This window comes from Sphaerodactylus townsendi, linkage group LG02 (assembly GCF_021028975.2).
Source record: "Sphaerodactylus townsendi isolate TG3544 linkage group LG02, MPM_Stown_v2.3, whole genome shotgun sequence".
Lineage (NCBI taxonomy): Eukaryota > Metazoa > Chordata > Lepidosauria > Squamata > Sphaerodactylidae > Sphaerodactylus > Sphaerodactylus townsendi.
The window spans coordinates 42,162,470-42,189,796 of NC_059426.1; the positions used below are offsets into that span (position 1 = coordinate 42,162,470).

The following is a 27,327-nucleotide window of genomic DNA, read 5'->3' on the forward strand; positions in this document are numbered from 1 at the left end:
ATAACCCTACATCCCATCCAAAAGCTAAACAGGGCTGACCCTACTTAGGTTCTGAGATCTCACAAGATTAAGCTACCTGAGGCTATCTTGGTCAGGGCTAACTAAATGCCTCTAAAAATGAATCATGAACAATGAATAACAACACATACAAGAGGGATCATAATAAGAAGCAAGTTAGACTGAGGCTGTAAACAAACAGAGAGGGAGGTCATAGTCATATTCAAACAGCTTTATGATATTAGAAGTAATAATAAGATAATAAATAAATTGCACCTGTATGTGAAAACGCTAGTACAATGGCTTTGATTCCATGGTAAATTTCTGCTATTGGAAAAGGGACAGGAGATTCAATTTTCGCTGATTTTCCTCTCCTCCTACTGTAGAGCCATAATTCACCTTCATGCTGTTCTTGAGGAACCTCAATCCCAATCAGCACACAGGGCTGAAGCAGGCGGTAGGCGGCAAGGAATTGCTGATGGTTCTGCTGATGGAGATGCCTTCTGTTAGTGAAGATTTACCATGAACTCCAATCTATTGTAATAATCTAAAGTATAAGGGAATGAAAATGATGCAGCTTTGATTTCCTTACTACCAATTTCTGAAAAATAAATCCCTTCTGAGAGCTGAGTCTTTTCAAGTGATGAAAAAAGAAAGCCTTTTCAAGTTGATCCAAGGCACTGAACAATGAAATTGATAGGCTGAGGACTAAAAGCCAAGACAATATTTTTAGGTATGTTTTGATATACAAGCCATCTGAAATGATTGGGCTACACAGCCACCACGATGATACATCCTTTCCCCTATTCTCTGGAGGACAGAATCAGTTTGAGTTGGTTTGATGAATTGTTTTGCATTCACAGGTTTCAACTCTTTGAAAACCCATACCTGCATGATAATGATCATGAAATGAAATAACATTACCAACACATCGAAGAGGTACATTGTGGTATATGATTTCTCAAGAAGATTAGGAGACTGAATACCTTTCTTATGTTCCACAAAATTACCCAGATTGATTATAAAACACCTCCATGAAAGAAAAAAACACCCTCCAACCCACCAACGTTATTGAAACTTATGCCTGTTCTGAGGGTACAGCAGATTTCTATGAGAGTCAGAGTGGTTGTAGTAGTTACAACAATGAAGTACGGAAACCATAAGAAATCAAACCCGCATTCTTCCATTAGATCTCCTAGTGTTCTTGACTTGGACTACTTCTTCTTTCTGCATCTAATTTATATTACAAGGTTATTCAAGTCTACAAATGGAGGGGGGTGGCTTGTGGAATATCAGGTATATTGAAAGGAAACGATAACAGTACTTAACTAAAAGCTTTTCTATTTCTTGTCCATCTAGGCCAGTGGTTCTCAACCTTCCTAATGCCGCGACCCTTTAATACAGTTCCTCATGTTGTGGTGACCCCCAACCCTAACATTTATCCATTTTACAGATGGAGAACACTAATGCAGAGAGTCTTAGGCAACCCCTGTGAAAGGGTTGTTCGACCCCCAAAGGGGTCGCGACCCACAGATTGAGAACCGCTGATCTAGGCTGAATTGGGTTCTTGTAGGGTTTCCAGCTTTGAGTTGGGAAATATCTGAAAAATTTAGAGGTGGAGTCTGAGGAGGGCTGGGTTTGGGGAGAGGAAGGTCTTCAACAGGGTATTATGCCATAGAGACCACCTTCCAAAGTGGCCATTTTCTCCAGATGAATTGACCTTTGTTGTCTGAAGATCAGTTGTAATGTCCTTTATGTTTTACATTACAGCTGAAAAGAACAGCCTCAGCTCATCTTGCCAAGCAAGAAAGGGTATGCTTTTCCTGTCTGTGCTTGCCATTCTTCTGCCAGATCTGACCTAGCTTGCTGTGGGTTGAAACAAAATAGGGGAAAGAATTGTGAACTTCATGTGTAGTTAGTCCTTCATTCCAGAGTAGCACTTGGTGGCTTTAATGGGATATAGAGGCCCCTTCCGCACACACAGAATAATGCACTTTCAATCCACTTTCACAATTCTTTGCATGTGGATTTTGCTATTCCGCACAGCTGCAAAGTGGATTGAAAGTGGATTGAAAGTGCATTATTCTGCATGTGCGGAAGGGGCCCTATTAGACTACCAATCTTATGCAGAGTTATGGTTCCATTGATTTTAATGGCCTGGCAGTGCAGTGTTATTCAGAATTACACTGTTTAACACCATTGCCTTCAGTGGACTTACAAGGATATAATTCTGCTTATGATTGCACTATTAGACTGGAGTAACGCTACATGCAATTCACGGCTAGCAATTCAGAAGTGGTCTGATGAAGCTAAATAATGCGTAATCATTATCACCATCTAGCTGGTTTATTTATTGATATATACTTCAGAGCACCTTTCCTAAGTCCTGCTATGATCAATATGATTATAGGTAGACTATTTTAAATTATTTTCACTGCATGAGAAGTTACACCTGCTTTTGATCCTGAGTCGTTCGTATCAAAAATGACCAATGTTCTATTCAAGCATTCATGCATGTTTGTGTGAAGATGCAAGAGGGACCTATGGGATTTTATGAGAACGTATACAGTGTCTGATTTGTGAGAATATAAAGACCAATTGCTCTAGAGTGTTTTCTGTCTACATATAAGCATTTGGAATTAGTAGGTTTGTTGCTACTTTTGTAAGCCATAGCCCATGAACTGTATCTTCAAAAGCTCCTCATCAGCAGGGAGTTTTGTTCAAACATCCTCTACCATACAGCGATCTGCATTTCAACTCTGCAGCTTATAAATAATAAAAAACAAAGCCTGTGCATGTCTTAAAAGACCAGACACATGCTTTACCGAACTGGCTTTGTTGTTTTTCTTTTGGCTATTCCCTCGCTTATAACTACTTCCAATATTTAACAAGGGAAAGAAAGGTTCAGCTTAAAACAATATCCAAGTAGAAGTTTTGAGTGAACTTGCTGTGCTGGGATGTGGGGAACGAAGCACTGAAGTTTAGCAAGACATTTGTGCCAAACTACACTCCCTGCCATTGTGTGTTTAGTCTGAAGTGGAACACTAGACTTGTGTAGCATTTTTATCAAGCAGGCATATCGATGTTGAGCCAGAATACTGGTAGGATTTGCCATGGAGCTTCATGAAACGTATAGTTTTCAGGGGTGGTGTTAGCTCATGGACGAAACCAGCAGCCATGGGCGCCATGGGAGCCCAATTACCCACAGCTGCACCTGGAGAGGAAAAGGAAGGGGGGAAGGGGAAAAGAAAAAGTAGATCAGGATCCATCCATAGCTTGCAGTTGGTTTCCAAAAGCAGCCGTGGCTCTCTGCCACCTCAAAGGTCACACTTAACTTGGCCCTCTCAGGAAGATGGGAGAGGGGTTTCAATGATTCTGGGGTCTCATCCTGGACTTTTGCCTAGGACAAAATCAATAAGACTGCTCCTGCTAGCTTCAGTTTGCTTTGGATCCAACTGTGCGCTAGTCAGCTTTAGACATCCCATTTTAAGATAGTGTTATATATCAGGTTAATACAATAGTATTTATGGCAGACATAAATGTCAACATATGGGGAAGTTCAGAAAGTATTCTAAAATTGGGAAAATATCCATAATGTACCAGATTCCAGCAGTAACTGGCAATCGTGATCTTTTAAGAATTATAATATTGAAAGAGCTTCAGTGATACTCAAGAGATGTAGAATCGTGCGCCGTGCATACAAAAAGAAAAAAAACTCATGGGGGAGGGGGGAGGATGCAGGCCCCATAGAATCCACCAGAGTGGCCAATTTCTTTTTTGCAGCTTGCTGCAGCTGTTTCTCATTTGCTTTGTACATATTTGCCGTTTTGTGAAATACATGAGTATGTATTATCTATGCCAGAAGTTCCCAAAGTTTGCTCAAGCAAGCATCTCAAAGTCAGGGTAATAAAAATCCTTTTCGAACCTATGTCAACAGAGACAAAATAAAGTCTGCTTTTCGACTGTATCCACTTTTGTCTATGTTAAAGGCAAGCAGATTCTGGGGGATAGGATAGGAGATAGTGTGCTTCAAGTTCCTTGTGAGTGGAATTGTTGAGAGGTGGTTTATATATTCAGCAGAATCACATGGTAAAGATTTATCTGGAATCTGGCCTCCGAAAGCTATGTGTTTGCATTTGTGTGCAAGCTTTTTTTTTCTTTGGAAAAAACCTTCAATACAGAGAAATAATATTCTATGGAAAAATTCAGTCTGAATTCCCCTGCCTTTTCTACACCCAGGCAGATTTTTATTTTGTATTCTTTTTTTGCTGGGGCGGGGGGGGGGGGGGGCATTCAATCTGCATACTGAATTGGTTCAACAGTCCATTATCTAATTCTGCTGACTGTATAAACAAGATCCACCAAAGCTAAACTCTGGCCATTTCCGCACAGCCACACTGGGGGTTGGGTCGGCGTACATGACGCCGACCCAACCCCCCTGGGACCATTTGCACAAACGGTCCCGGTAATGAAAGGGAAGACGGCACCGCAGAGCGCTGTCGTCCAATCAACCTACCTTCTCTGCGACCGTCCGGCGCGTCACTGAGGCCAGGGGACACGCCCGCCCTGCCCTGCACGACCACTCCGGAGTTGCAGGGCAGGGGGGCATGTCCCCTGGCCTCGACAACGCGCTGGACGGTCGCAGAGAAGGTAGGTCGATCGGGCAAAGGGGGGAGGGATGGCGCCTTCCAGCCACTGCTGTTTGCACGGGGAGCGAGGTGGGAAAATGGCGGCTTCGCGCTGCTGGGGAGGAGCGAGGGCAGCGCGGCTGCGAAGCAGCTGTGCCCCCCATGCGAACAGCTCCCTGGGGACGGCGTTTTTGCCATCCCCGGGGTGCTGTATTGGGCCCATGCAGAAAGGGCCTCTGTCTAAAAAAGATCAAGAGGCTGAACTGTAACCCCTTTAGCACTATTAATCAACATAGGCAGAATACTTAGTTCCACAGAAATACAGTACACACAATTATACAGACTTGTCTGCTCACTATATACTGATGGGAGATTCATGAATGAACTCAGATTGCCTTCACCAACTGTGAAAAATGTATGGCTTCAACAGTGGTCCCACCTCACCCCCCCAAAAATAACATTACATTATATCAAATATTAATATTTGATAATATCAATATCAATGATATCAATATTATTACCTCTCCCCCCAAAAACCTGCAGTACCTCCTCATGCTGAATGAGCTTATTTCGAGATGACTTTGCTAAAAACGAGCAGTTGATGGTTGCAGGTCTATGTGACAACCTTACATATGTAAAGGTTTTCACTGAGTTGCATCCAGCATTGCATAGAGCCATTGCTGAGGTTGCAATGCTGGCTGAGAACTCACAGTGAGGATGCAGTTTGCGTGAACTAGTGCTTTTGAGTGAATAATGTATCCAAAGCCACCCAGGTTATCAGGATGGCAGTGATATTTGTACAAGAATCACTGTGGAACATTTGGTGACCATGGATATGCAACTCAAATAAATGTGTTGTGCAAATAGCATCTCCATGTGATCCAACAAGTTTGCAAGAAGAGGCTGCACTGCACATTCCTGATGTATACCTGAGGGACAACACATAAATAATCCGGCCCTAAAATTTGCTGATATATTTTCAAAGATTTACCTTTAAAACACTTTGTTATCCATTTTTGGCAGTTTTATTTATTTAGTACAGTGTCCCCCCACTCTTCTTCCCAGGAGTTCAGAGTACGGTCATTATTCTTCCACCTCCATTTTATCTTTACAATTTCCCTTTGAAGTAAGTTTAGTTGAGACAGAGTGATGACCCAAGATCTTCCAACAAGCGCATGGAACACTCAGAGCTTAAATCAAGGTCTCCTGGTATCATATGATTTGATGGATTTATAGGTTATCGTTCCCCATACATGCTCAGGGTGGCTTACAAAAAATCAATTAAAATAAGACAATAAATGCAATGAAATGCATTCAACTTTCGGTGCTGTAAATACCAGTCCAAGGAGGATAAAACATCAACAGTACCCCAACTCCCATGCCAAGATCTATCCAAACAATATACAAAGGGAAAAGGGGAAAGGAAGTGGAAAGGAAAAGGAAAAATGGAAAAGAGGGGAAGAGGAAAGGGGAAAGAGGAGAAAAGATGGGCCAGCTAGTGTGACACCATGGCAGTTGTAAACCATAGGCCTGGTGGAACAGCTCCATCTTACAACTGTAATAAGTCCTGCAGGGCCTGGCTCTCACTGGACAGAGCATTCCACAACTGTGGTGTCATAGCTGAGAAGCTCTGAGGACAGCCAGATGTTCAGGCCAGGGACCACTAGTATGTTGTTATTTCCTGATCACAGGACACTTTGGGAAATGTATTAAGATAAGTTGTCTCACAGATATAGAAGTCCCAGCCTGTTTGGGGCTTTAAAGTTAGTACAAAACCTTGAACCTGATTCAGTACTCAGCCTGGAGCCAATGCAGCTGATGGAGCACTGGCTGGGCATGCACTTGCAATGGAGTCTCAGTAAGGACTGAAGCAGCTGCATTTTTTACCAGTTGAAGTTTCCAGAGCAGTCTCAAGAGCAGCTCTGCATAGATTAAGGTATAGAAGCCTAGCTTAGAGGTGACCATTGCATGGATCACTGCAACTGGTTTGGGTTGGGACAGATAGGGTGCCAGCTGCCTAGCTTGGTGCAGATGGCAAAATGCCAGCTAGGCTACATTTGTGACCTATGTCTCCATGGACAAGGAGGCATCCAGGATCACTCCCAGAGTATTGATGGCTGGCATAGATGTTAACTGCACACTGTCAAGAGTCAGGAGCTGGCTATTTTCCACCTCCCATACTCCCCCCCCCCGCGGTCCAGCCACAGAACCTCTGTCTTTGATGGATTTAGTTTCAGCCAGCTCTACTTTCACCATGTCACCACAGCTTTCAGATCACTGGCCAATGTATCAAAGGAGTGTCTGGCCAGCCACCTATTAACAAATATAGCTGAGTGTCATCAGCATACTGATGATACCCCAGCCTGAAGCTCCAGACCAATTTAGTGAGAGAGTGCATATAGATGTTAAACAAAATTGGCGAGAGGATAGCACTTGGTGGGACCCTGCATGCCAATAAATGGTGAAATGAAGTCCTCTCCCCTTGTGCGATCCTCTGCCCTGGCCCTGGAGAAATGAGATCAGCCACTCCAAAGTTGTTCCATGTGTCCCAATGTTGGCAAGGCAGTGAGGCAATAGATTGTGGTCAACTGTGTCAAACGCTGCTGTCAAGTCAAGTAATTGGTCCAGCTGGCTCTGGAGATCGCCTGTGAGAGCGACCAACGCCATCTCCATCCCATCTGATACTAACCACTGTATTTACTCTTAATAATCTTCTCTGCAAACAAACTGTAGGTTACCTCAATCACAATCAACAGAGAACACATTTTCACGAAACAACCAAAATTATATATTTCACTACACGACATGAATAAATGCAAATATTTGGGCTTTGTTTGGCTTTTATTATGAAAAATTGTGAAAAACACATTTTAAAACTAGGAGAGGCAAGGGAGCTGCTGCTCCTGGGATAAATTATCTGTGCCTGATAAACCTGTCTGTGCTGTAAGGATAATGCTACAAACAAAGAATAATGAAGGAAAGCAGCATCAGGAGTCTGGGCTGGTAGATGAAGAAGCAAGCAGATTGCAAAGCAACACAATTGTCTGCTGCCTGTTTACTATCCCTTGCAAGTGATACTCAAGGCAACTGCAGTTCAGCAAACAGCCCAACTGTGTATATTTCCCACTGTTTGGACTGCAGAGCACTGCTCTCCTGGCAGGGAAGTAGTTAAAGCAGCATTTTGTGTGAGTCAAACACTACTCATCCCCAATTTTACCACCTCTTGATTGCTGCCATCTTTGCAGAAGTAGATTGGGTTTGCACAAGAACTGGGTGGGTTGCTCCACAACTGTTTGGATGCTGGCATAGTGGCTTTTGATAGCCCCATTTTCTACCTCTTACAACCAGTGGTGGGATCCAAACATTTTAGTAACAGGTTCCCATGGTTGTGGAATTCAAACTGTGGCGTACCACCAATGGGGCTGGGCAGGCACGATGGGGGTGTGGCCGGGCATTCCGGGGCGGGGCATTCCTGGGCAGGGCTGTGGCAAGGATGCAGCCGCTGCGCCGATCCTTGGGCGGGAAACGAATGCATGCAGGTGCAGGCTGCCACGCACGCCGGTGCACCTCCTGCTAGACTGCTTCAAGTTCTGCACGCTACTGCTGAGAGGAGGGGCATAACTAAGGCAAAAATCACGTAGCAAAATCACCAGTTAGTAACCCCCTCTCGGGAACCTGTGAGAACCTGCTGGATCCCACCTCTGCTTACAACCCCCTTGCAGAGGTCTTACTGTAGTACTAAGCTGAGGTGTTTTCTTGAAAAAACACAGGGCACAATCAGACAACCTTGTGTCTGGCTTCTACCATATATATTACAAATCATAAAATATGCATAAAGTATACCATATATACTACAGATCATAAAGCACCTCTTAACCTTTATTCTAGTTCTGCCCCATATTTCATAATTTCTTAAAACATATGCTGCTTCTCTCACTGACCATTGCTGCTCAAGGAGGCTTACAAATAACCTGACTCACCGTTACCAGATAATTAAATGTTTAAAAAACAAATATGTATACAATTTTCCCTGAAACTGATAATCTCCTTATGAAAGATGGTCACCTACAGAGAGTAGCCTTACAGTTAAGACAGCATAGAGGACACCCACACAGAATTTACCAGGACACTGTCACATTGCTTCTAGTTTTTCACCTCAGAATGATGTCGCAGCATACTGTGACTTCATTCCTGCCTGTCTGTCTCCCCAAGCCTCCCATTAGTTGTTTCAAGGGGAGGGTGCTTTATGAGCCACCATGGTGGGCCTGGAGTGCATCTGGAATTATAATTTATCTCCAGACTTCAAAAATCAGTTCCACTGGAGGAAATGGTAGAACTGGATGGTGGGCTCCATGGCACTGTATCTCTGCTGAGCTCCCCCGCCCTTCCCTATGCTTCCCAAATTGTCTCCAGGCACTACCCTCAAATCTCCAAGAATTTCTTAAGCTAGAGTTGTCAAGCCTATTGGTTAATAGTTTCAATAAATGAACCAGCTTTTCATTTCCTCCTTAGAACGAGTCAGAATAAAGGATCTTTTGCCACCCGAGGGTGGGACTGGCACTGCTCCGGGTCCCTAACCAAAATAACAACACAACACTCTTGTCTGTGGGTTAAAATTTTGGCCTTAGCCAAACCATTTTATTGACAAAGGATGAAAAGAAGCGTGAGGCACAGCATAAGATCTGATCTGAACACTGGGCAGCCCGAATACACTGTGCCCCCACTGACAACTTCCTCCAACATGCCTGTTGGAGTAATAAGTTAACCTTGAGCAGCAACCGTGGAACTCAGCCAGGCAAAGTGCCCCTTTCTGGAGATCCGTTTTGCGCAGTGCAGAGATAGTGGAAATTCAGGTGGGTGCCAAGCCCTTGGCCCCTTCCGCACATGCAAAATAATGTGTTTTCAAACCACTTTCACAACTGTTTGCAAGTGGATTTTGCCATTCCGCACAGCTTCAAAGAGCATTGAAAGCAGTTTGAAAGTGCATTATTCTGCATGTGCGGAATGAGCCCCTGTCTGAAGATCCATTTTACTGCTAAGGGGCACAAGCTTCAGTATCCCCCAGCTGTGCGTCCTGACCCCAAACCTCTGAAGGCTTGCTCCACTCCAATCCTCTTAAGGAGGTTCTGCCAAAGAGGGTTAGCTCCACAGCTCCCCTCACTATCAGATCAATTCCCATGTGCCAACCGCTGGCTTGGCTATGACAGCAAACACATGCATTAACATTGCCCAAAAGGGGGAGGTGGGTTGGAAACTCGGCTCTGCTCAGCTGCAGAGGAGGGGCCAAAGGCTGGGTCAAAGCCTTATATAGGCTCCCGGCCGCCCCTCCTGATAATACTGGAGCCCATAGAGGGAATGGCCACCTGCCTTCCACCCTTCTAAGGACAGGGCCTCTTTCCAGTGCCCATCCCAGGAAGCAATGGCGGGCCCTGTTGATTCAGGGTCGTTCTTTACTAAAGAGTCTGGCTTGAGCTGCATGGTTGGACACCACTCCTGGAAATTGTGCTGCTTAGTACTGCATCATGTGATATACAGAAATATATACTGAGGTATTCGGCTTATTCAACCTGGAAGGAAAGACGTTCCTTCCCTCCCTATCTTCTGCTGACACATGTGAAGGTTGTTCAATAAAACAGCCGTGTAATGTTTGTACTCTGCTGCTGTCTGCTAAAGAAAGGCTACATATTGAGTAAGGCTACATATGGGTAACACACATTCTTAGAGGAAAAATCAACACAGGCGGGCCACTAAGAAAACACCTCAATAAACTTAAAAAAATTCTTCTCAAAGTATAAAATATTTATAAGAAGATGGGGGGCAGTTGGAATTAATGAGACACACATGGTTATTTGAGATTATATTTGGTTCCTTAGAGCATGTGGAGAGGATTAGCCATTGAGGCAGAATTCCCTTCATAAGCTGTCAGCTCTAGCTGTAATTTTCGTTCTCCTTATCTTGCACTTTCTTCTGTTTGAGGATTATTGATTACTTAGCTGATTCTGACAATATTCCCATTAGAGTGCCACATGAGTGGTCCTGATGGCCTGTACCTCAATCATTATCCCTAAATGTTCAATCAAAATGGAGGGGAAAGGAGGCTTTACAATTAATTAGTGTTTGGGAGCATTGTCCTTGATCCTTGAAAACAAAGGAGAAGCGTGAAGGGATTTGTGGTAAACCAAGAGATTGGGGCAGAATAGATTACTGAATTCTGAAATGTTCAGCTTTGATTTTTAAGCATATGTTGCCACATAAACACATTCAGGAGGAAAATATTGGCTGAGCTAAATATTTTGAGAGGCATTTCATGAAATCTCTGCAGTCTGTTTCTCACAATGTTTCCCATTTATTGTGCACTGAAATTTATCAGAGAGCAAAGGGCCTGTTTTTCAATCCTTCTTCAGTGAAAGCTCACGAATTTAAGTGTCTGAGGAAAGGTTTTATTGAGTCTGATGCAATGACGGCAATGCCCAGATATAAATGACAATGCTGCTGTACCTACTAGCTTTCTTTGTTGATGTTTTCCTTTGCCTATGTGTCTCTTAAAGATACAGAAACCTGTGTCTCCATTGCATCATAAGGGAGCAAATTACCATAATATGGCTTCATTGTTAATAATGCTTTTGCTTAGATTTTGTTTTAAATCATAGTTGGAGAGGCAGGCTGTGTGTGATGCGAGGAGAGTCTGCTGCAAGCCCACTGTGTAGAGAATAGTCCCAAGCAAACACCAATCCCCGGGGCTTATCAAGTACGGGACTTCCTTGAAGATGCTCAGCTGAACCCAGTAAAATTAACATATAATTTTAAAGGTGAAGGCAGAAGGAGACGTTCCATCTTCCAGCAGATGCCTGATTTGACACTACCAGATACCTTCAAATTCATCCCTCCATCATTTGTGGATCTAGTTCAAAAAAAGCCAGCATCATATTCTTTTAAGAACACTCCAAGGCAAAGCCCTGCCAATACATGGTTTAAAGATAAGAATATAACCACCGACCCTGGACAGTATGATCTTTTCCCTCCTCCAGTTGCCTCATTTCCATCCAAGAATTTTATGTTTCGGTCTGGGGTCCAAAGGTTCCCAACTTTTATCCCGAAAGAAGGTCCAGGCCCAGGTGAATATGAAATGAAGCAAAAACTGCCTCAACCTATTCAGTCATGCTTTCTCTCAAAAGCATCACGGCTGCTACCATCCCATACTAAAGTACCTGGTCCAGGAACTTATTGGCCCACAAGGCAGGCTCCAAAACAGCCTAGAACAATTGCCAGCTTGGGTCGGGAGCACAGTATCTTCTTCAGTAATATCAATGATGTTTAGAATAGAGATTGTTGCCAGCATTCTACAGTTTAGGAGAATCGATTCTGATTTCCTGTCTCCCACAGTTGTCATACCTCCCTGCCATTTTGTTTCCTCAGCTTCCTAGTTCTAGCTAATTGCTGGGTCTCTTCTGATATCCTGGATTTTTCATTGTAGTTGTCATTAACTATTGTGCCTTGCATGTATCAGCTACTGTCTTGGCTCAGTTTAGCGAGCAATAGGAAATAATGCTTCTGCTATCACTTGATGGCAGTTGGGTTGGGGTCATGAACCAGTTCAAGTGTACCAGTTGATACAAAGTACCTGAAGTTTCTCCAAAGAGAATTGAGAACAACATTGGTCAGATACGAGACATAGATAGGAAGATGGAAGAAAAAAAGATTGCTAAAAAAAGAGATCAGCTTTCACAACCCACTTCTGACGTAGGACAACACATTGCTAATCTTTTCCTATCATATCATTTTCCATCCTCGATCCAATCCTTCCAGTCAAAATGTTCTTTGCTGCAGAACAAGTTTTCAAGAGTAGTGCCACAGAAATCAATGGAGGCTCTAGTCTAGAACAAGTGGTGTTAAGATATTAGTGCTGTTCTCTTAGAATTTTAAACCTTTTTTTTAAAGCAAAAACATTTTATAACCATTCAAAGGAATGCATCTTGCAGGCCAGGGATACAGCAGCAGAATGCTGGACATATCTAAGTTTTTTTAAATTAAAATGGTTGTTACTTAAAAATATGAGTTTTTCCCTTTATGGAACAGATCACTACTATAAAAATTAAAAAAATCATAGTCTGTATATCAAGCATACCAAATTATCACAGATTTTACCACATGGGTACATAATGTAGCCTTATCAACAGACTACTTGTCTACCATGGTCAGTACTGTCTGTTCAGACTAGTCGCAACTCACCAGGATATGAAGTCATTCACATGAGCTACTCCTGGCCATTTTTTAAAAACTGGAGATGCTGTTGACTGAACCAGGGACCTTTTGCATGCAAAGGAGATGCCCGGCAGGGACAGCCTTTCCTCTACTAGGGTTGCCATTTGCTTGATAATGCTGGGCAAATCCCCACATGTGTTCCCTGTTCCCTGACCTCATTTAATGTAGTGGGGAGGGGGATGACATTGAACAACGTGATATCACTTGCAGGTGAAGATCCAGAAGTGGCATCACTCCATTGAATGACTTGCCTTGGCATTCCACCCGGCTCTATGGTCTTTGCTATAAAGACTGGGGAAATTCCTAGAGCCGTGGTGGCGAACCTTTGGCACTCCAGATGTTATGGACTACAATTCCCATCAACCCCTGCCAGCATGGCCAATTGGCACTCCAGATGTTATGGACTACAATTCCCATCAGCCCCTTCCAGCATGGCCAATTGGCCATGCTGGCAGGGGTTGAAATGGGGAGGAGGTATGATCCATAACTATCTGGAGGAGATATAAAGTGACATCACCTCACTGTCCTAGAGTGTTGCTCAACACCATGTTGTCACTTCTGGGACATTGCTACATCATGTAATGTTCTGCATCCCTAAGCCCTGCCCCAAAGCTCCTGCTGTTGACAGTTGTTGGCCTGGTAACCATGTCCTCTACCCAAATTATTGTCCTAGGGTTAGGTTTCTAAGATCACTCCTACAAAGATCTCCATTGTAGAGCAGCATGTGATCAAAAGTGAGATATAAAACAAGTTATTTTACACAGTGATCAAGCTGTACTGGATTAGAACTGGCAACTGCCTGAACAAAAAATTGCCTGCCCCTTTAACACAGGCTGAATTGAATGTTTTCGAGGGTTTTCTGGAGAACACAGCATCACTGCACCCATCTCAATCAGGCTTCTGTCGTGGCCATGGGATGGAGACAGCTCTGGTCACCCTCACAGTCTCTGGAGACAGCTGCATCAAGATGCGCAGCACATCTGGTACTGTTAGATCTCACAGCAACATTCAACACTATCAACTACCATCTTATGGCTTTGCTGGCACTAGAATATATGGGACTGCTTTGCAGCGGCTGTGCTCATTTCTGCAGGACCAGGAACAGAGAGTGGCTCTGGATGAGAGGACATTAACATTGGTTTATGGTGTCCTGCAAAGGCTGATACTCTTTTTGATGCTGTTTAACATCTATATGTGCCCCCTTGCCCAGCTGGCCCAAAGTTTGGGGCTGGATTGTCACCAGGACGCTGATGATGCCCAGATGTATCTGTTGATGAGTAGCCAACAGGACATTGTCTGAGATATTTTGTCCAGCTTCCTGGAGGTTGTGGTGAAATGGCTGAAGAAAAGCTGGCTGAAGTTAAATCCAGTGAAGATGGAGGTCTTGTGGCTGGGCCAGAGAGGCAGGGAGGAAAATTGCCATCTCCCAGCTCTTAATGGTGTGCAGCTAACACAGTTTCGAAGAGTCAGAACATTGGGGTGCTACTTGATGCCTCATCTATGGAGGCACAAATTTCAAATGTGGTCATGTGGTACTTTACCATCTTCACCAGGCCAGGTTACTGACTCCGTACTTGTCATGCCCTGACTAGCTTTGGCGCTCCACACAATGGTCACCTACCTGTAACACTATTATAACTTCCCCTAAGCTGGGCTGTTCATGAGACTAACCTGAAAACTCCAACTGATTCAAAATGCAGTTTCAATGGTTTTTACAGAGATCTCATGGCATGAGAATATCCACCCAATGCTTCTTCATCTGTGCAGTGGAGTACTGAGTCAGGTTCAAGGTTTTGGTGCTGACCTTTAAAGCTCTGAGCAGTCTGGGATCCTTGTACCTACAGGATGGCTTCTCCAAATACTTCCCCGGGAGAGCACTACCTATCCTCCCCCCCCTCCGACCCCACTCCTATTTTAGGATTGGTTAGGGTGCCCCCGGATGCATATCATTGTGGGAATCTGATTCTTATTGTTGGTTTTGTGATTTCATGATTGAGTATGAATGTGTTGTAAACCTCCCTAAGCTCAGCAGGAGAAGCACAGCAGATGATAGATAGATAGATAGATAGATAGATAGATAGATAGATAGATAGATAGATAGATAGATAGATAGATAGATAGATAGATAGATAGATAGATAGATAGATAGATAGATAGATAGATAGATAGATAGATAGATAGATAGATAGATAGATAGATAGATAGATAGATAGATAGATAGATAGATAGATAGATAGATAGATAGATAGATAGATAGATAGATAGATAGATAGATAGATAGATAGATAGATAGATAGATAGATGTTATTGATCAAGTGATATTATTTACCTCACTAGCATGAAAAGCTTCAGCAGCCGATTTCCCCATTTATGGGGAAGGACAATTTTTCCTATGCCTGTTGGCAACCCTAGGGAACAGGAAAGCACAACACACACACACACACACACACACACACACACACACACAAAGAGGAATAGTTGAAGGTGGGGCACACTTGAAGGCTGGCAAAATGGGCTGGCCCTTATTTGTGATCTCCACATAGAGATTGCCAGTGGAGCAAGATGGCTTGCTCCACCAGCCACACAGTTGACCTCCATGTGCAGAGGGTTGCAGGGTGAGCTGGCCTACCCATTCACAATCTCCATGTGGAAATTGTGAGCAGGGTGAGCCTGCTTGCTCTGCCTCCCGCCCCCGGATCCAAGCTTGGCCCCAGTCATGCTCAGACTGAAACCAGCTGCTCCAGAGCCTCTAGCTTTATATTGTTTATTCTGTCACCAAGCTCCACCTACAGTCAGGTGGAGTTTGGGGGTGGAGTCAACAGTATAAAGCTAGAGGGATTGAAAGCAGCCAGTTTCAGTCTGAGCTTGGCTGAAGCCAGGCTTGAATCTAGCTCTAAGCTGCAGGCTACTCTTGAGACTGACCGGTGGCACACCCAATCTCTATGTGGAGATAGGGACAGTGAGCCCAGCTGGTCTCATTTGCAATCTCCATGTAGAGAGTGTGAACAGGGCGAGCCCCACTCTCCAGCCCTCAACTGCTCTCCCAAACAGGGAGTTCCCAACTGGAGCACAGTTGGGGGAGGCGTGGTGTGGCTGCAAAATGCACCCCCCAGAAGTAGTATCTAGGGCTCGAGACTCCCTTGGCTCCTAGATCCACTATTGTTAATACTAATTTCTTGATTGGCAGTTATTATAGTGGTCTGAATCTCAGTAACATTGCACCCACAGGGGATACGATGCCCCGGGCGGAGCAGTGGCAGAGGCATGGCCGGGCCATTGAGGGGGCATGGCAGGGGAGTTCCAGGGACATGGGGGAGTTCCGGGGGCATTCTGGGGAAGGGTGGATAATGCTGCAGCAGGGGTGCAGGGCACACGCGCGCCCTGGGCACAGTTTCCACCTCTGCTGAATCTAGTAAGATCTACACATTACCTACAATCAATTCTCCTTTTTATGTACTTTACATATTGTTTACAGTATAAGAACAGATAAGAACTGATGATATGGCATAAATTATTTCATAGTATAATACAGATGTATACATTGTCCTGGCCATTGAACAAGGAAGAACTTTCCTGTGCTCTCTCCAAGAAAGTCCCCTGTAATTTGGCAAACCAAACTGAGGTTTTGGGTTTTTTTCAACATACCGTATTTTGTTTTGTAGTTCATTTGGTAATATATAATTTTTTAAAAAATTAAATTCACTCGTGGTACTGGAAAATTGTCTTATTTGTACCCTCTGAGAGAGGAAACACAAAGGCTCTTATCACATTTTTGGGAATAACTGAAAAGTGGTTCATTTTTGGTAAGTCACAGGGTCACTGCTGGAATGCTAACATGACCTGAACACTATCCCATGAATCACAATATAGAGTCACTATATACTTGATCACCATTATTTGTTAAGTCACTGCAGCCCCTTAAAAAAAATATTTTATTGTATAGTTTGAAGTAATCGTTCTATTTACATCTTTCTGATATAATTTCCAAACAATACATTTTCCCTTTTTTTCCTCCCACCCTCCCCTAATGTTTTACTTTTCTTTAACCAAACAGCAGTATGTTCATTCGTTGTTGTCTTCTTATCCATATGCTGCAGCCCCTTTTTGAGCTTCTACATCTGTGCAAATTGCAAAACCAACCTATGATACCTGCACAAGAAAGCAACAAAGTGGTGGCCTTACAGGAACCTCTCCCCACCATGAAGCCCCAGAAGTGATGATATGAGATTGCTGGTGATATGAACTAGCCCCCTGTTGGATTTAAATAAAGAGTATTTTTCAAAATTATTGAATTCAACATACTAGTTTCTAATTGTTGGCCTGAGGATATTTCTGTGTAGTTATGCTCATTTAGATTTTAATGCTATTTTAGTTGCATTGTTAGCATCTCGTATTTGACTGGAACTAGTATGAATAAAATAGGGCAGTTCTGCACTCGAATAATATCAATTTATTTGTTGCTTGTGGGAATAGCAGTTACTCTGTAGGATCATCATTAACTGTTGTTAGCTTCAAACTTGTTCTCCTATTGCATGTTCCTTATCCATAGCATTCCGCTCTAGAATAAAACACAGTATACCAAAAAATGTACTGAAGTCAGAGTCTATAATTTGGTAGTCAATTATTCATATCATTATCATTGTTTTTATATATATCTTGCCTAAAATACTGGAGATATTTTAAGTCTATCCAGCAACTGATTGCCTGTATCTATAATCCACATAACCATTACCTGGATTACATTACATTCAAAGATTTAGACAGCCTTCATGTTAGGATTGGTGGTCAGCACCTTGGCTAATTACTATTTTCCTTAGTTTGCATGTGGAATTGACACCACGTGTGGTGATGGCTACTGACTTAGATGTCTTTTTTTAAAGGATCAAGTTAATTCAAACTTCAGAAACCTGTCCTTTCCCCAATAAATAATCTTAGGAAGTATAGAAAATGTGTATTCATCATGAAGTGAGTTTGAGAGAGCTTGCTGAGGCGATACACACTGTGAAGCAGATTTTCTCACCAGAGACTGAGGTGCCTTTGATAATGTGTCATGGCTTTAGGCTAACGTTATAATAATGTCCCACCCTTAGGAAATTATTTCTCTGGTTTTTAGCTCAGCCCCAGGAACTACTGGAAAGATGTAGAGTGTCTCTTTATTTGAAAATAACCCCCCTCTATAATGGCACTTGAGAATTACATAAGTCCAACAAAGAAAAATCTTTATTAGATAACAAGGATAGTATTAGGAGATTTTTTTCAAAATATGTTCAACTAGTTAATGTAGTCCTCAGGCTTTAGAGACAATTCATTAAGCTTTAGTTTCTTAACTTCTTAGTTCTTATATGAGAGGATTTTTGTTTGTTTGTTGGTATTATATTTTCATGAATCAATTAGTTGATTCTTAGTGCTTCTCAAATCTACTGAGTTTTTGAAGGCTGGTATTCAAACTTCAGAACTCTGAGCCCATCTTCCATTAGAAATCCAATTACAATCTCAATGCTGAGATAACCTTTGCAGGTCTCAAATACAACACTCCGGGGAATTCTCCTCAGAGCACATTCCCCCTTCTAACTGGTTTAGGGTTTTTCTTCTTTGTCTATAGAACATGTATCCCCTTCCTTTCTATTTTTGGGTCTGAGTAGAGAGTTATTCTACAACTCCACTTTGGCCTTTCCAAAAATCAATGGTCCAGTTCACGTGCCTGTGTACCACTGCTATCGGCATAAGCTGACACTCAAAATTCGTCAGAACAGACTCTGCTTCCTCTGACTGAACATTCCCTTCAGATTTCTCACTCAGCTAAGGCCTTTCCTGTTCCTAGGCAGGAAACCACGAACTGGTTGCCATCTTCCTCACAGAATACAGCCTCCTCTAGCTTTTTTTGTCAACTGTTCGCTCAGCCAATCAGAGCACAGCGCAGTTTACCAGTCCAATCTGTCCAATGCTTCAATCTCTGGCTTATTGTTTCTGGCTACACTCTGAAATCTAATATATTTGTGCAGTCTGTCATATCTGCCCATTACTAACTATACCAGATATTTTAGCAGGATTTTTTTTCCATGCCAAAGCCTAGGTGTCTCTTCCGCCAACGCCTGGGTGTGATCCTGGATTCCTTCCTATCTGTGGAGGCCGAGGTCACACATAAAGTCAAACTGGCTTTTTCCCCATCTTCACCAGGTTAAGCAGCTGGCCCCTTACTTGTCTCATGCTGATCTCACCACAGTGATCTATGTGATAGTCATTTCCAAGCTAGATTACTGTAACTCACTATACACTGGCCTGCCCTTGAGACTGCTCTAGAAATTGCAGTTGGTCCAGAATGCAGTAGCAAGGGTACTCGCTGGTAGACTTGTCAGAGAACACATAACACCTGTTCTCTACTGCCTGCACTGGTTGCCAATTGAATTAAGGCCTTGAGTGGTCTGGGACCATTGTACCTGTGGGACCACATCTCCCCATACTGCCCATGGAGGACCTAAAAGCAATCTTCTGATGATCCCCGGTCCAAATTATATACAGCTGGCGTCCACCAGAACCAGGGCTTTTATGATCCTGGCTCATACATGGTGGAGTGCACTGCTCACAGATGTGAGCTCTGCAGAATATTGCAAAATTCCACAGAGCTTGCAAAACCAAACTATTCTGTCGGGGTAAAAGTTGAAGTTGAGATAAAATTATGTGGAATGTGTTGGCCCCGATATTTACATGCCTCCTATACCCAAATAAGAGCTCTGAAATTGGGCAGCTGGGACTTACATGGACAAATTATTTAGATTTAAATCACCACCAAGGTTTTAGCTGTTGTTTGTGTTTAGCATTTTTATGTAACATGAATGTTAGCCACCCTAAGTCTGACCAAGGCAGGGGAGAGTGGGATATTAAATTAAATTAAAAATAAAATAAAATAAAATCATTGAAGCCATGATCTTCAGATTGCACGACCTGAGCAGAGCTGTTAACAATGGGATGTTTTGGAGACCATTAATTCATAGGGTTATCATAACTTGGAAGCAATTTGAGAGCACTTAACACACACACAACTGATGGGCAACTAGTGGAGTGATATCTAAGCTAATGTAGTAGAGAGGATATGAGTTAGACAAGTGTGAGCTATAGGCTGTGGAAACTACAAACTGGGAAATCTCTCATCCATAAACTTGCTAGGTCCCCATAACATCCAGCCTTTCCTTCCTTTCTAGATGTGGATATAAGAATTTCAACAAATATTGTAAGGCTGTTGTAAGCAGTGCAAAGACCATATAGGTTACATGAAGCCAATACTGAATCAATCTGATTGGCTGCTGTGACTGAAAGCAGCTCTCCAAAGTTCAACTCAAGATCAATTTGATTCCTGATCTTTGGTGACTGGCATTAAAACTGGGACCTTCTACATGATACTCTATGAGCCATTACATCGCATTCTGTACAATTCTGAACAAATATAGCCCCTAAAATGTAAGTTAATTTTTTGAAGAAATGTTTTCTGCCTTTGAGCGTCTTTTGCGTCCCACAAGTCACAAAAATCTTTCCACCTCCCCAGTCTTTCATCCAGTTTATTGAAAGCTGCTTAATCGTTATTGTGGTTTGGAAACTATACAAACAGAACTCAAGGGTGAAATTTAAGTCACTGAAATTATAGCTCCTTCTTAAATTCATCTATCCTTCCTATAAGCATCTAGCCACATAGAGAAGCTATATTTTTCATGGCCTATTATCAATTGACTGAATGATGTGGCTTTTTCTTGATTATTTTTGATGATTATTGTGATTATTAGAAATGGCACAGTTTATAAAAAAAAATTAAAATAGAAGCGCTCTGGTTTTTCATTTGCCCTTGCTTTGTAATAATTAGCCATTTTTTGGTTGTTGTTGCTTGTCTTCCCCACTCTATCCTGCATGGGAAAAAACAAGAAACAGGGTTGCGGCTGAGCAAATTCTACACCCATTCATTAAGCACTTTGATGTATTTGCCTGCAACACAATGTGTCCGAGAGAAGAATGCTATTCGACGGGTCTAGTTGTCTGTCCCTAAGTAAGGATATTATTAAGAAAATCCCAAGCTGCAGCCTGTGAATTGTACATTTTCCCCAGGTTCATGAGAAGCAAAGTGATATGCTGTTTATTTTTATATTTAAAAAGATAGTATCAACATGCTAATTGAACCACCATATGTTAAGTCTTATGTGCTGAGTTTGCTATTTGAAGAGAAACATGTATGGTTGGTTGTGATGATTTTGTGACTTGCCCCTTTGTTAACATACATCATTGGTGCAGCTGTGGCTCTTCAAGTGATATCTCTGAATTAATCAACTCAGTTCATTATGACCCTTCAAAAACCCTAGAAAACAGGTAAAATATCCACTTGGTGGCTATTGAAAGTTTCATTGTTATATATCTGTTTTATATCTGGATAAACAAAACAAATCCCACACCTGGAAATCCACTTAATACAGCCAATCTTTGGCCCTCCTATTTGCAGCAATAGCAAATTGTTTTAGTACATAAAGTCTGAGTTGGAAAAATACATGTGAATTACAACGTTGTTTTCAAGAGTAAAATTACCCATGAAAATTTACAAGGTTAATTTTGTAATCCAGAGGAAAAAACATTCTTTTTGCTGTCATATCACAATTGATTTATGTCAACTCCATTGGGTTGTTAAGTCAAGAGATGTTCAGAGATAGTTTGCCATTGCTTGCCTTGCTGGTCTTCCATGTAAGTACTGATCAGGGCAAGTACTGACCCTAGTTAGCTGCCAAGATATGATGAGATCATATCTGGGCTATCTAGGCCTGGGCTATCCAGGTCTGGGCCCAGAGAAAATTAGGTGTTCCTAAATTTCAAGTAAATCAATTTGAATTTGAAGGTACATTTAAGTCCAACCCAGATGGTAGGCAGGCATGGTGGAATAGGCTGCGGGAGCAGTGTGGGGCTATGCCAACATGTTTGCCCACCTCGCTAATATAAGGGTTAGGGAGAGAGCAAATGTGCTTGTGGATGGATGTTGTAGAGCTGAGCGGTGCCCAAACCCAGAAAGGCCTACTGCTTGGAGGCAGCACCGGCATCCAGGAGCATGCTGGCGCCGCAGGAGGCAGGCCATGGGGATTCCTGGGGGTGAACCAGCTTTGGTCGGCTTCAACTGGACGTTTAGCTTGGGAACGCTTACATCACAGAAACATGTAGCATAAGTCATTTGTTCCAATAGAGATTTTCTGGGCAGCAGCAGAGGCTAATTGTGTCACCCAGAACTCCATTGGAGGTGGTACAGCACCGCCTGCCCTGTGCCATCCCCAGATGCCATGGAGTTTCTCCCCATCTAGATTAAGCTACCCATAATAGGCACAATAATTTAGACATTCCTATCTTCTCCTAGATTGAACCTCTAGTTGGCCAGCCTTCACTTTCAGAACTGGCATGTTATTGTCATAATAAATATTTTATTAAAAGCAGTATACTAGCTGTGGTAAAGATGAAAAGATATAAACAGAAATGGAATTCCAGTTTTTAGTAATTGTATAATACTACTGAGAGGGCCAGCATGGGGCTTTGACATGGGTAGCCCCAGGCTAGCCAGATCTTGTCAGGTTTCAAAGGCTAAGTAAGATCATCACTGGTGAATATTTGGATGGGCAAGTTCCAAGGAATACCAAAATCATGATGTAGAAAATCATGATATAGAAGTAGGCAATGGCAAACCACTTCCAAAGGTCTCTTACTTTGGAAGTCCTACAGGGTTGCCAAAATCAACTGTGACTTGCTGGCACAAAAAAAGTATTACTGCTATAAACATTTTTAAAATGTTTTGCTTGGCTCTGTGTTTTCTCAGTGCTTTTTAGGGAGGTGGAGTAGTATTTAACTTTGGAAAAGGGAAGTTTGAAAAAAAGGAAGTAGGTGTGTACATTCAGCAAAATCAAATGGGACCTTGCATAATTGGAATTTTGGGGGTTTTTTTAACCCTCCCCTCAATGGTGGTAATTTAAGGGAGCCAAAAAGCAGATCCTGAATAACCCCATTAAAAGCATTATTCAGGCTATTTTTGCCGGCTGTGATGATTACCAATACCTAGCCTTATTTCTTGCAAGTGGACTGCAGCACACAAGGAGTTAAATCAGGACTGCTTGAGGTTGGCTGACTGCAAAAGGCAGAATTCTAAAGGCTGCATGAGGAAATTTTGAAGGAGGAGGTCTAATCAGAGTGTCAGAGGGAATGGGTATGTGCCTCCATTCTAAGTTGGTTAAGCTACTGAACTTAAAGGTCAAATTAAAAGGAGAATCTGTACTAAGTCCCTGGTGAAAACAAAAACAGAGACAATAAATAAACACACAGGGTCCTTGGTTGTTTTACTCTAAGGAAAACCCCACTCAGATACTAAGCAGTGAAGCTTATGAGAGTGGAATTTTTAATATAGAGATAAAGAGAGGAGTTGGCTTCCTGAGAATAGCTGGAATTCCTGCTCTTTGAAGCAATGGGTGGACTAGACATATCTGGTGAGAGGATTGTCTAGAAGTTAGTGTTTTAAGGAACTGTTTTTAAAATATTTAGCTGAGGGAGAAAAAAAGTCTTTTCAACTGAGTCAAACTTGCAGCACTTATGAAGAGAGATACTGTAACTACTTGAATATAAGAACCACTCAATAGCAGCCTCATGTTTATTAATATTTGTCATGCCCCCACAGAGCCTTTGTTTATTTCCCCTTTAGTTTCCCCACAGTTAGTATGGGTTTAGCTATGTTTTGTACAGTATTCAGTGGGAGGGAACCGAATTTAGTTCTGTCCCTTTAAGAAGCCCTAGGGCTGAGAAGTGTTCTGGCTGACAGTTATTAAATGCCCAGCAACCTGTCTGATTTGACTGGCAGTTAGGGGCCAAATCTGTGGAAGCAGGTGACAGCAGTGCAATTAGGTGCCAACGGAAGCTAGGTGACAGGTGCAACAAGTTAGACAGTCAAAAGATGTTATAGATTCCACAGTATTTAAGTTAAACAGTTATAGGTATTTATAGTCTCACACGAGTATTTACAATAAATTCCAGACTCAGAGAAGTTTCTGCAACAAAGTAACCTTTATTTAGTTAGACCGGAGAGAGTCAAGGGTCTATCCAACATTATTACAATTAAAAGCTTTAAGTATTGAACTGTTAACTGAGTCAGTGAGTCTTACATTCTGCTTTTGGCGAGGTGCAGGCACCTAAATAACCACCTGAGGCAGAACAGTCTAGCAGATATTTCCAGTTTCAAAAGGCCGAATTGAAAGTTTCAATCCCGGTGAGAAGCAAGGCAGGGGAGGCAGCACAGTAAGGAACAAAGAAAGTCTGCCTGCAACAGTAGAGATTGGTTCTATAAGCCCTAAAGAAGCTGGGCATAGGGAAAGTTGAAGTCTTCTTTGCTAGGAGCACTGGCAGAAGAAGAGATTGAAAGTTCCTATAAGCCCTAAAGAAGCTGGAGCATAGGAAAGTTGGAAGTCTTCTTTGCTAGGAGCATGGCAAGAAGAGAGATTGGTTCCTATAAGCCCTAAAGAGAGCTGGGCACTTAGGAGAGTTGAAGTCTTCTTTGCTAGGAGCACCCGGCAATGCAAGAAGAGAAAGAAACTCACTCAAGAGCCAACAAGCTCTATTTCACAAAGCAATGCTAGAAATAAAGCCCACTACCAAAATGTTAGCATCTTTGCAAGATCAGGTGAGATGTATTTGCAGCTCAAAGATGCTCTAAGGCGTGTAGAGACCTCCTAGCAAGTTATCAGTCTGGAAAGATACCTTGTACAAGAAGAAGAAATATTATTAGAAGTTGTAAGGAGACCTTTAACTTAGCAATTTTTTCTTATGGAAGGTCGAAGCTAGGAATCTGATTTCCCTCCTAGAGTGTATATGAATACATCCAAGAAGCCTTGAATATCAAGACAAAGATGGAGGAAAAGGATCAGAGAGAAAGGCAAAACTTCTTTAACAACATTATGTAGCTGAGGTTTTATCCGGCAAGTTTCAGGGGATTGCCAAGCAGAGTCAACAATCAAGAGATCCAACCGCCAAGAAGAACAATCCACCAAACCAACTGTAGACACTGCATCCCGCCAGAGATAGGAAAGAGGAATGTCACCTCACATTCCAAAGAAAGGTTACACCTGAAGTGCCAAGCAAGTGTGGCAGTAAATCTGCAACTAGAAACCTCGTCTTCCCACATCCCACAGAACAAGAAGCACTAGAAGTCAGGCTCAAATTATAGCAGTGCCTCTTATGCGTTCCCCAGATTGGCTATGGAAATGAAGATCCTGAAGCCAAAGCTGATGCAGCAGTGACTGCAAAAGACAAATGAATTTCTTAAAGCGAAAGAAGAAATCATTGAAGAACAAAGAAAGCGACAAAAGTCAGGCACAGTTAAAGAAGCCCAGGAAGCAGCCATCAGGCACATCAAGCCCAGTTGAAAGCTCAGGAAGAGGCTGCGTCAGGCACAGTTAAAGCCAGGAAGCAGCCCATCCAGGCACATCAAGCCCAGTTGAGAGAAGCTCCGGGAAGGAGAAACCGACAAGAAGCAAAGAAGTAGAAACAGCCTTGTCAACACTAAAACAAAGAGCAAAGGCAGAAAAGCTGATACTTGAGCTCAAGTTTGGAGCAAGGCCTTAAAGGAAGTTTATTTTTTTAACTTCTGCTCTGAGGAAATGGGGAAGACCCTATGATGAAAGGAGAAGTATCTTCCTGGCCCCAATCCAACAGTCATCCAACTTTGGAAGTGACTGCTGATTGGGAAGAATTCAGGTGACAGGGTATCCTGGCAGCTGCAGGATCCAGCAGAACTAATGTCCCAGATGTCAAGAGTGCAGCAATCCATGGTCAGTTCCAACCACAGCCTTAACATGGTTGCACCAGTAGTAGTGAGTCAGCAGACAGTACCACAAAAGGAGCTGCCCAAGTAATCAACAAACAAGTCAGTTAGCAAAATGAACAGAATGAGGAGGAAAGAAGCAACTACAAATCCAGTTGGGATGCTTAATTTCGACTCTACAGTTTTTTTAGACAAGAACTGAAGTCTCCTGAGGAGCACGAAGTTGTACCTGGAGTATCAGCTTCACGGTTATACTCTACTCGCATCATCGAACCTTAAAATCCCATTATGCAACCTATTTTAAAATTTGTCAGATGTTTTTGAAACTACCCTTTCCAGAAATCTAGAAGAGATTTATGAACAAGAGGCATTCCAGAGTTTTCTGATAAGCCAAGAGACTACTTACTTTGGAAAATTACATTTCAGAAGAGCTCTCAAAGACCTGAAACTAGATGCGAGGAAGAGCTGACCTTGCTTATAGCTTGGTTAAGGGGAACAACAAATCAGCGCAAAATAAGAAGAATCTATGCAACATGTAAGGAAACCCTCACATGGCTTTAGAGCGATCCTTAGGTAGATTAGGCAGCGAAATGGGACATCTTCAGAAATAGAAGCTTCCCCTTCTACAAAGGCTTAAAGAAACCTTTCCAAACTTGTGCAATGAAGATTGCAAGAAACTGTAAGGATGACAGATCTGCTTTCAGAGATGGAGTCTGCAAAAAAAAACGAGCTACCAGGACTTGCATGTTTGGATCAATTTGACTCAAGGGATTGTCCGACAAGTTGCCCTTCCCCACAAGAAGAGCAATGGGAGTAAAAAAGAAGTTTTTTAATTACAAAGAGAACCATCAACAAAGGTATCACCATATTCATATCTTGTAAGATTTATATATCAAGAATGGCTAAAAAGAAAGAAATGATCCTCAAACAGAGTTCCCTTCTTTGTACAAGGTGTTAGAGAAGAGGAAAAGTTGTTCCAAGGTTTAAAGTGAAGCCTCAAGTTATGGTTAGGAGAAGACAAAGAACAAATACAAAACTCAGTCCAAAAGAGCAATTCTCAAGTAAGCCATTGGAAATTATGTGTCAGTTCTAAAAAAAAGTGCACAACCTCAATGACTGCAAAGGGTTCAAGAGAATGCCATATGAAGGCGTCCTGTCCACCATGGCAAGCAGAAACTGTGTTTTTAAATGTTGCTCTTTCAGAATATATATTAGCCAGATGCAAAGAAGGTAAAAGTGCCAAGTCTCCAGTGAACGGCATTGTTCGGCATTACATGCCTGAAACCACTTCCAGTTGCCAAAGAGAGATCAAAGGGGCAGAAAATATCCCGGAGAAACCATCCACAACCAAAGGGAGGACAGAGCGGCAGCTTAGCGACATGCACTGCCGTATGTGATGGAACCAAAAGATCTGCGTACTTGCCATCCGATTTGTCACCACTTGAATGTTTTACTCAAAAGCCTACCACGCATCCAAATAGCGTATGTATGTGGCATTAGACGCTGAAAGCGATACTTCATTAGCCACTCAAGAGTTTTTTTGAGATGTTTAACATACACTCGAAGAGATAGAATATGTCATGACCACATGTAGTGGAAATCAAATCATGACAGGGAAGAACAGCACCA

The 27,327-nt window shown here is 42.5% G+C and overlaps 1 protein-coding gene across 1 annotated transcript in view; it reads left to right on the forward strand.

The window, feature by feature from the left end:
- The window catches only part of LOC125426228 (protein STPG4-like), a 155,521-nt gene extending 143,578 nt beyond the window's left edge, over positions 1-11,943 (forward strand). Inside the window, exon 2 of the mRNA XM_048484489.1 lies at positions 11,333-11,943. Coding sequence (XP_048340446.1) covers positions 11,333-11,943 — 611 coding nt within the window. The remainder of the gene's footprint in view (positions 1-11,332) is intronic.
- Positions 11,944-27,327: the final 15,384 nt, after the last annotated feature.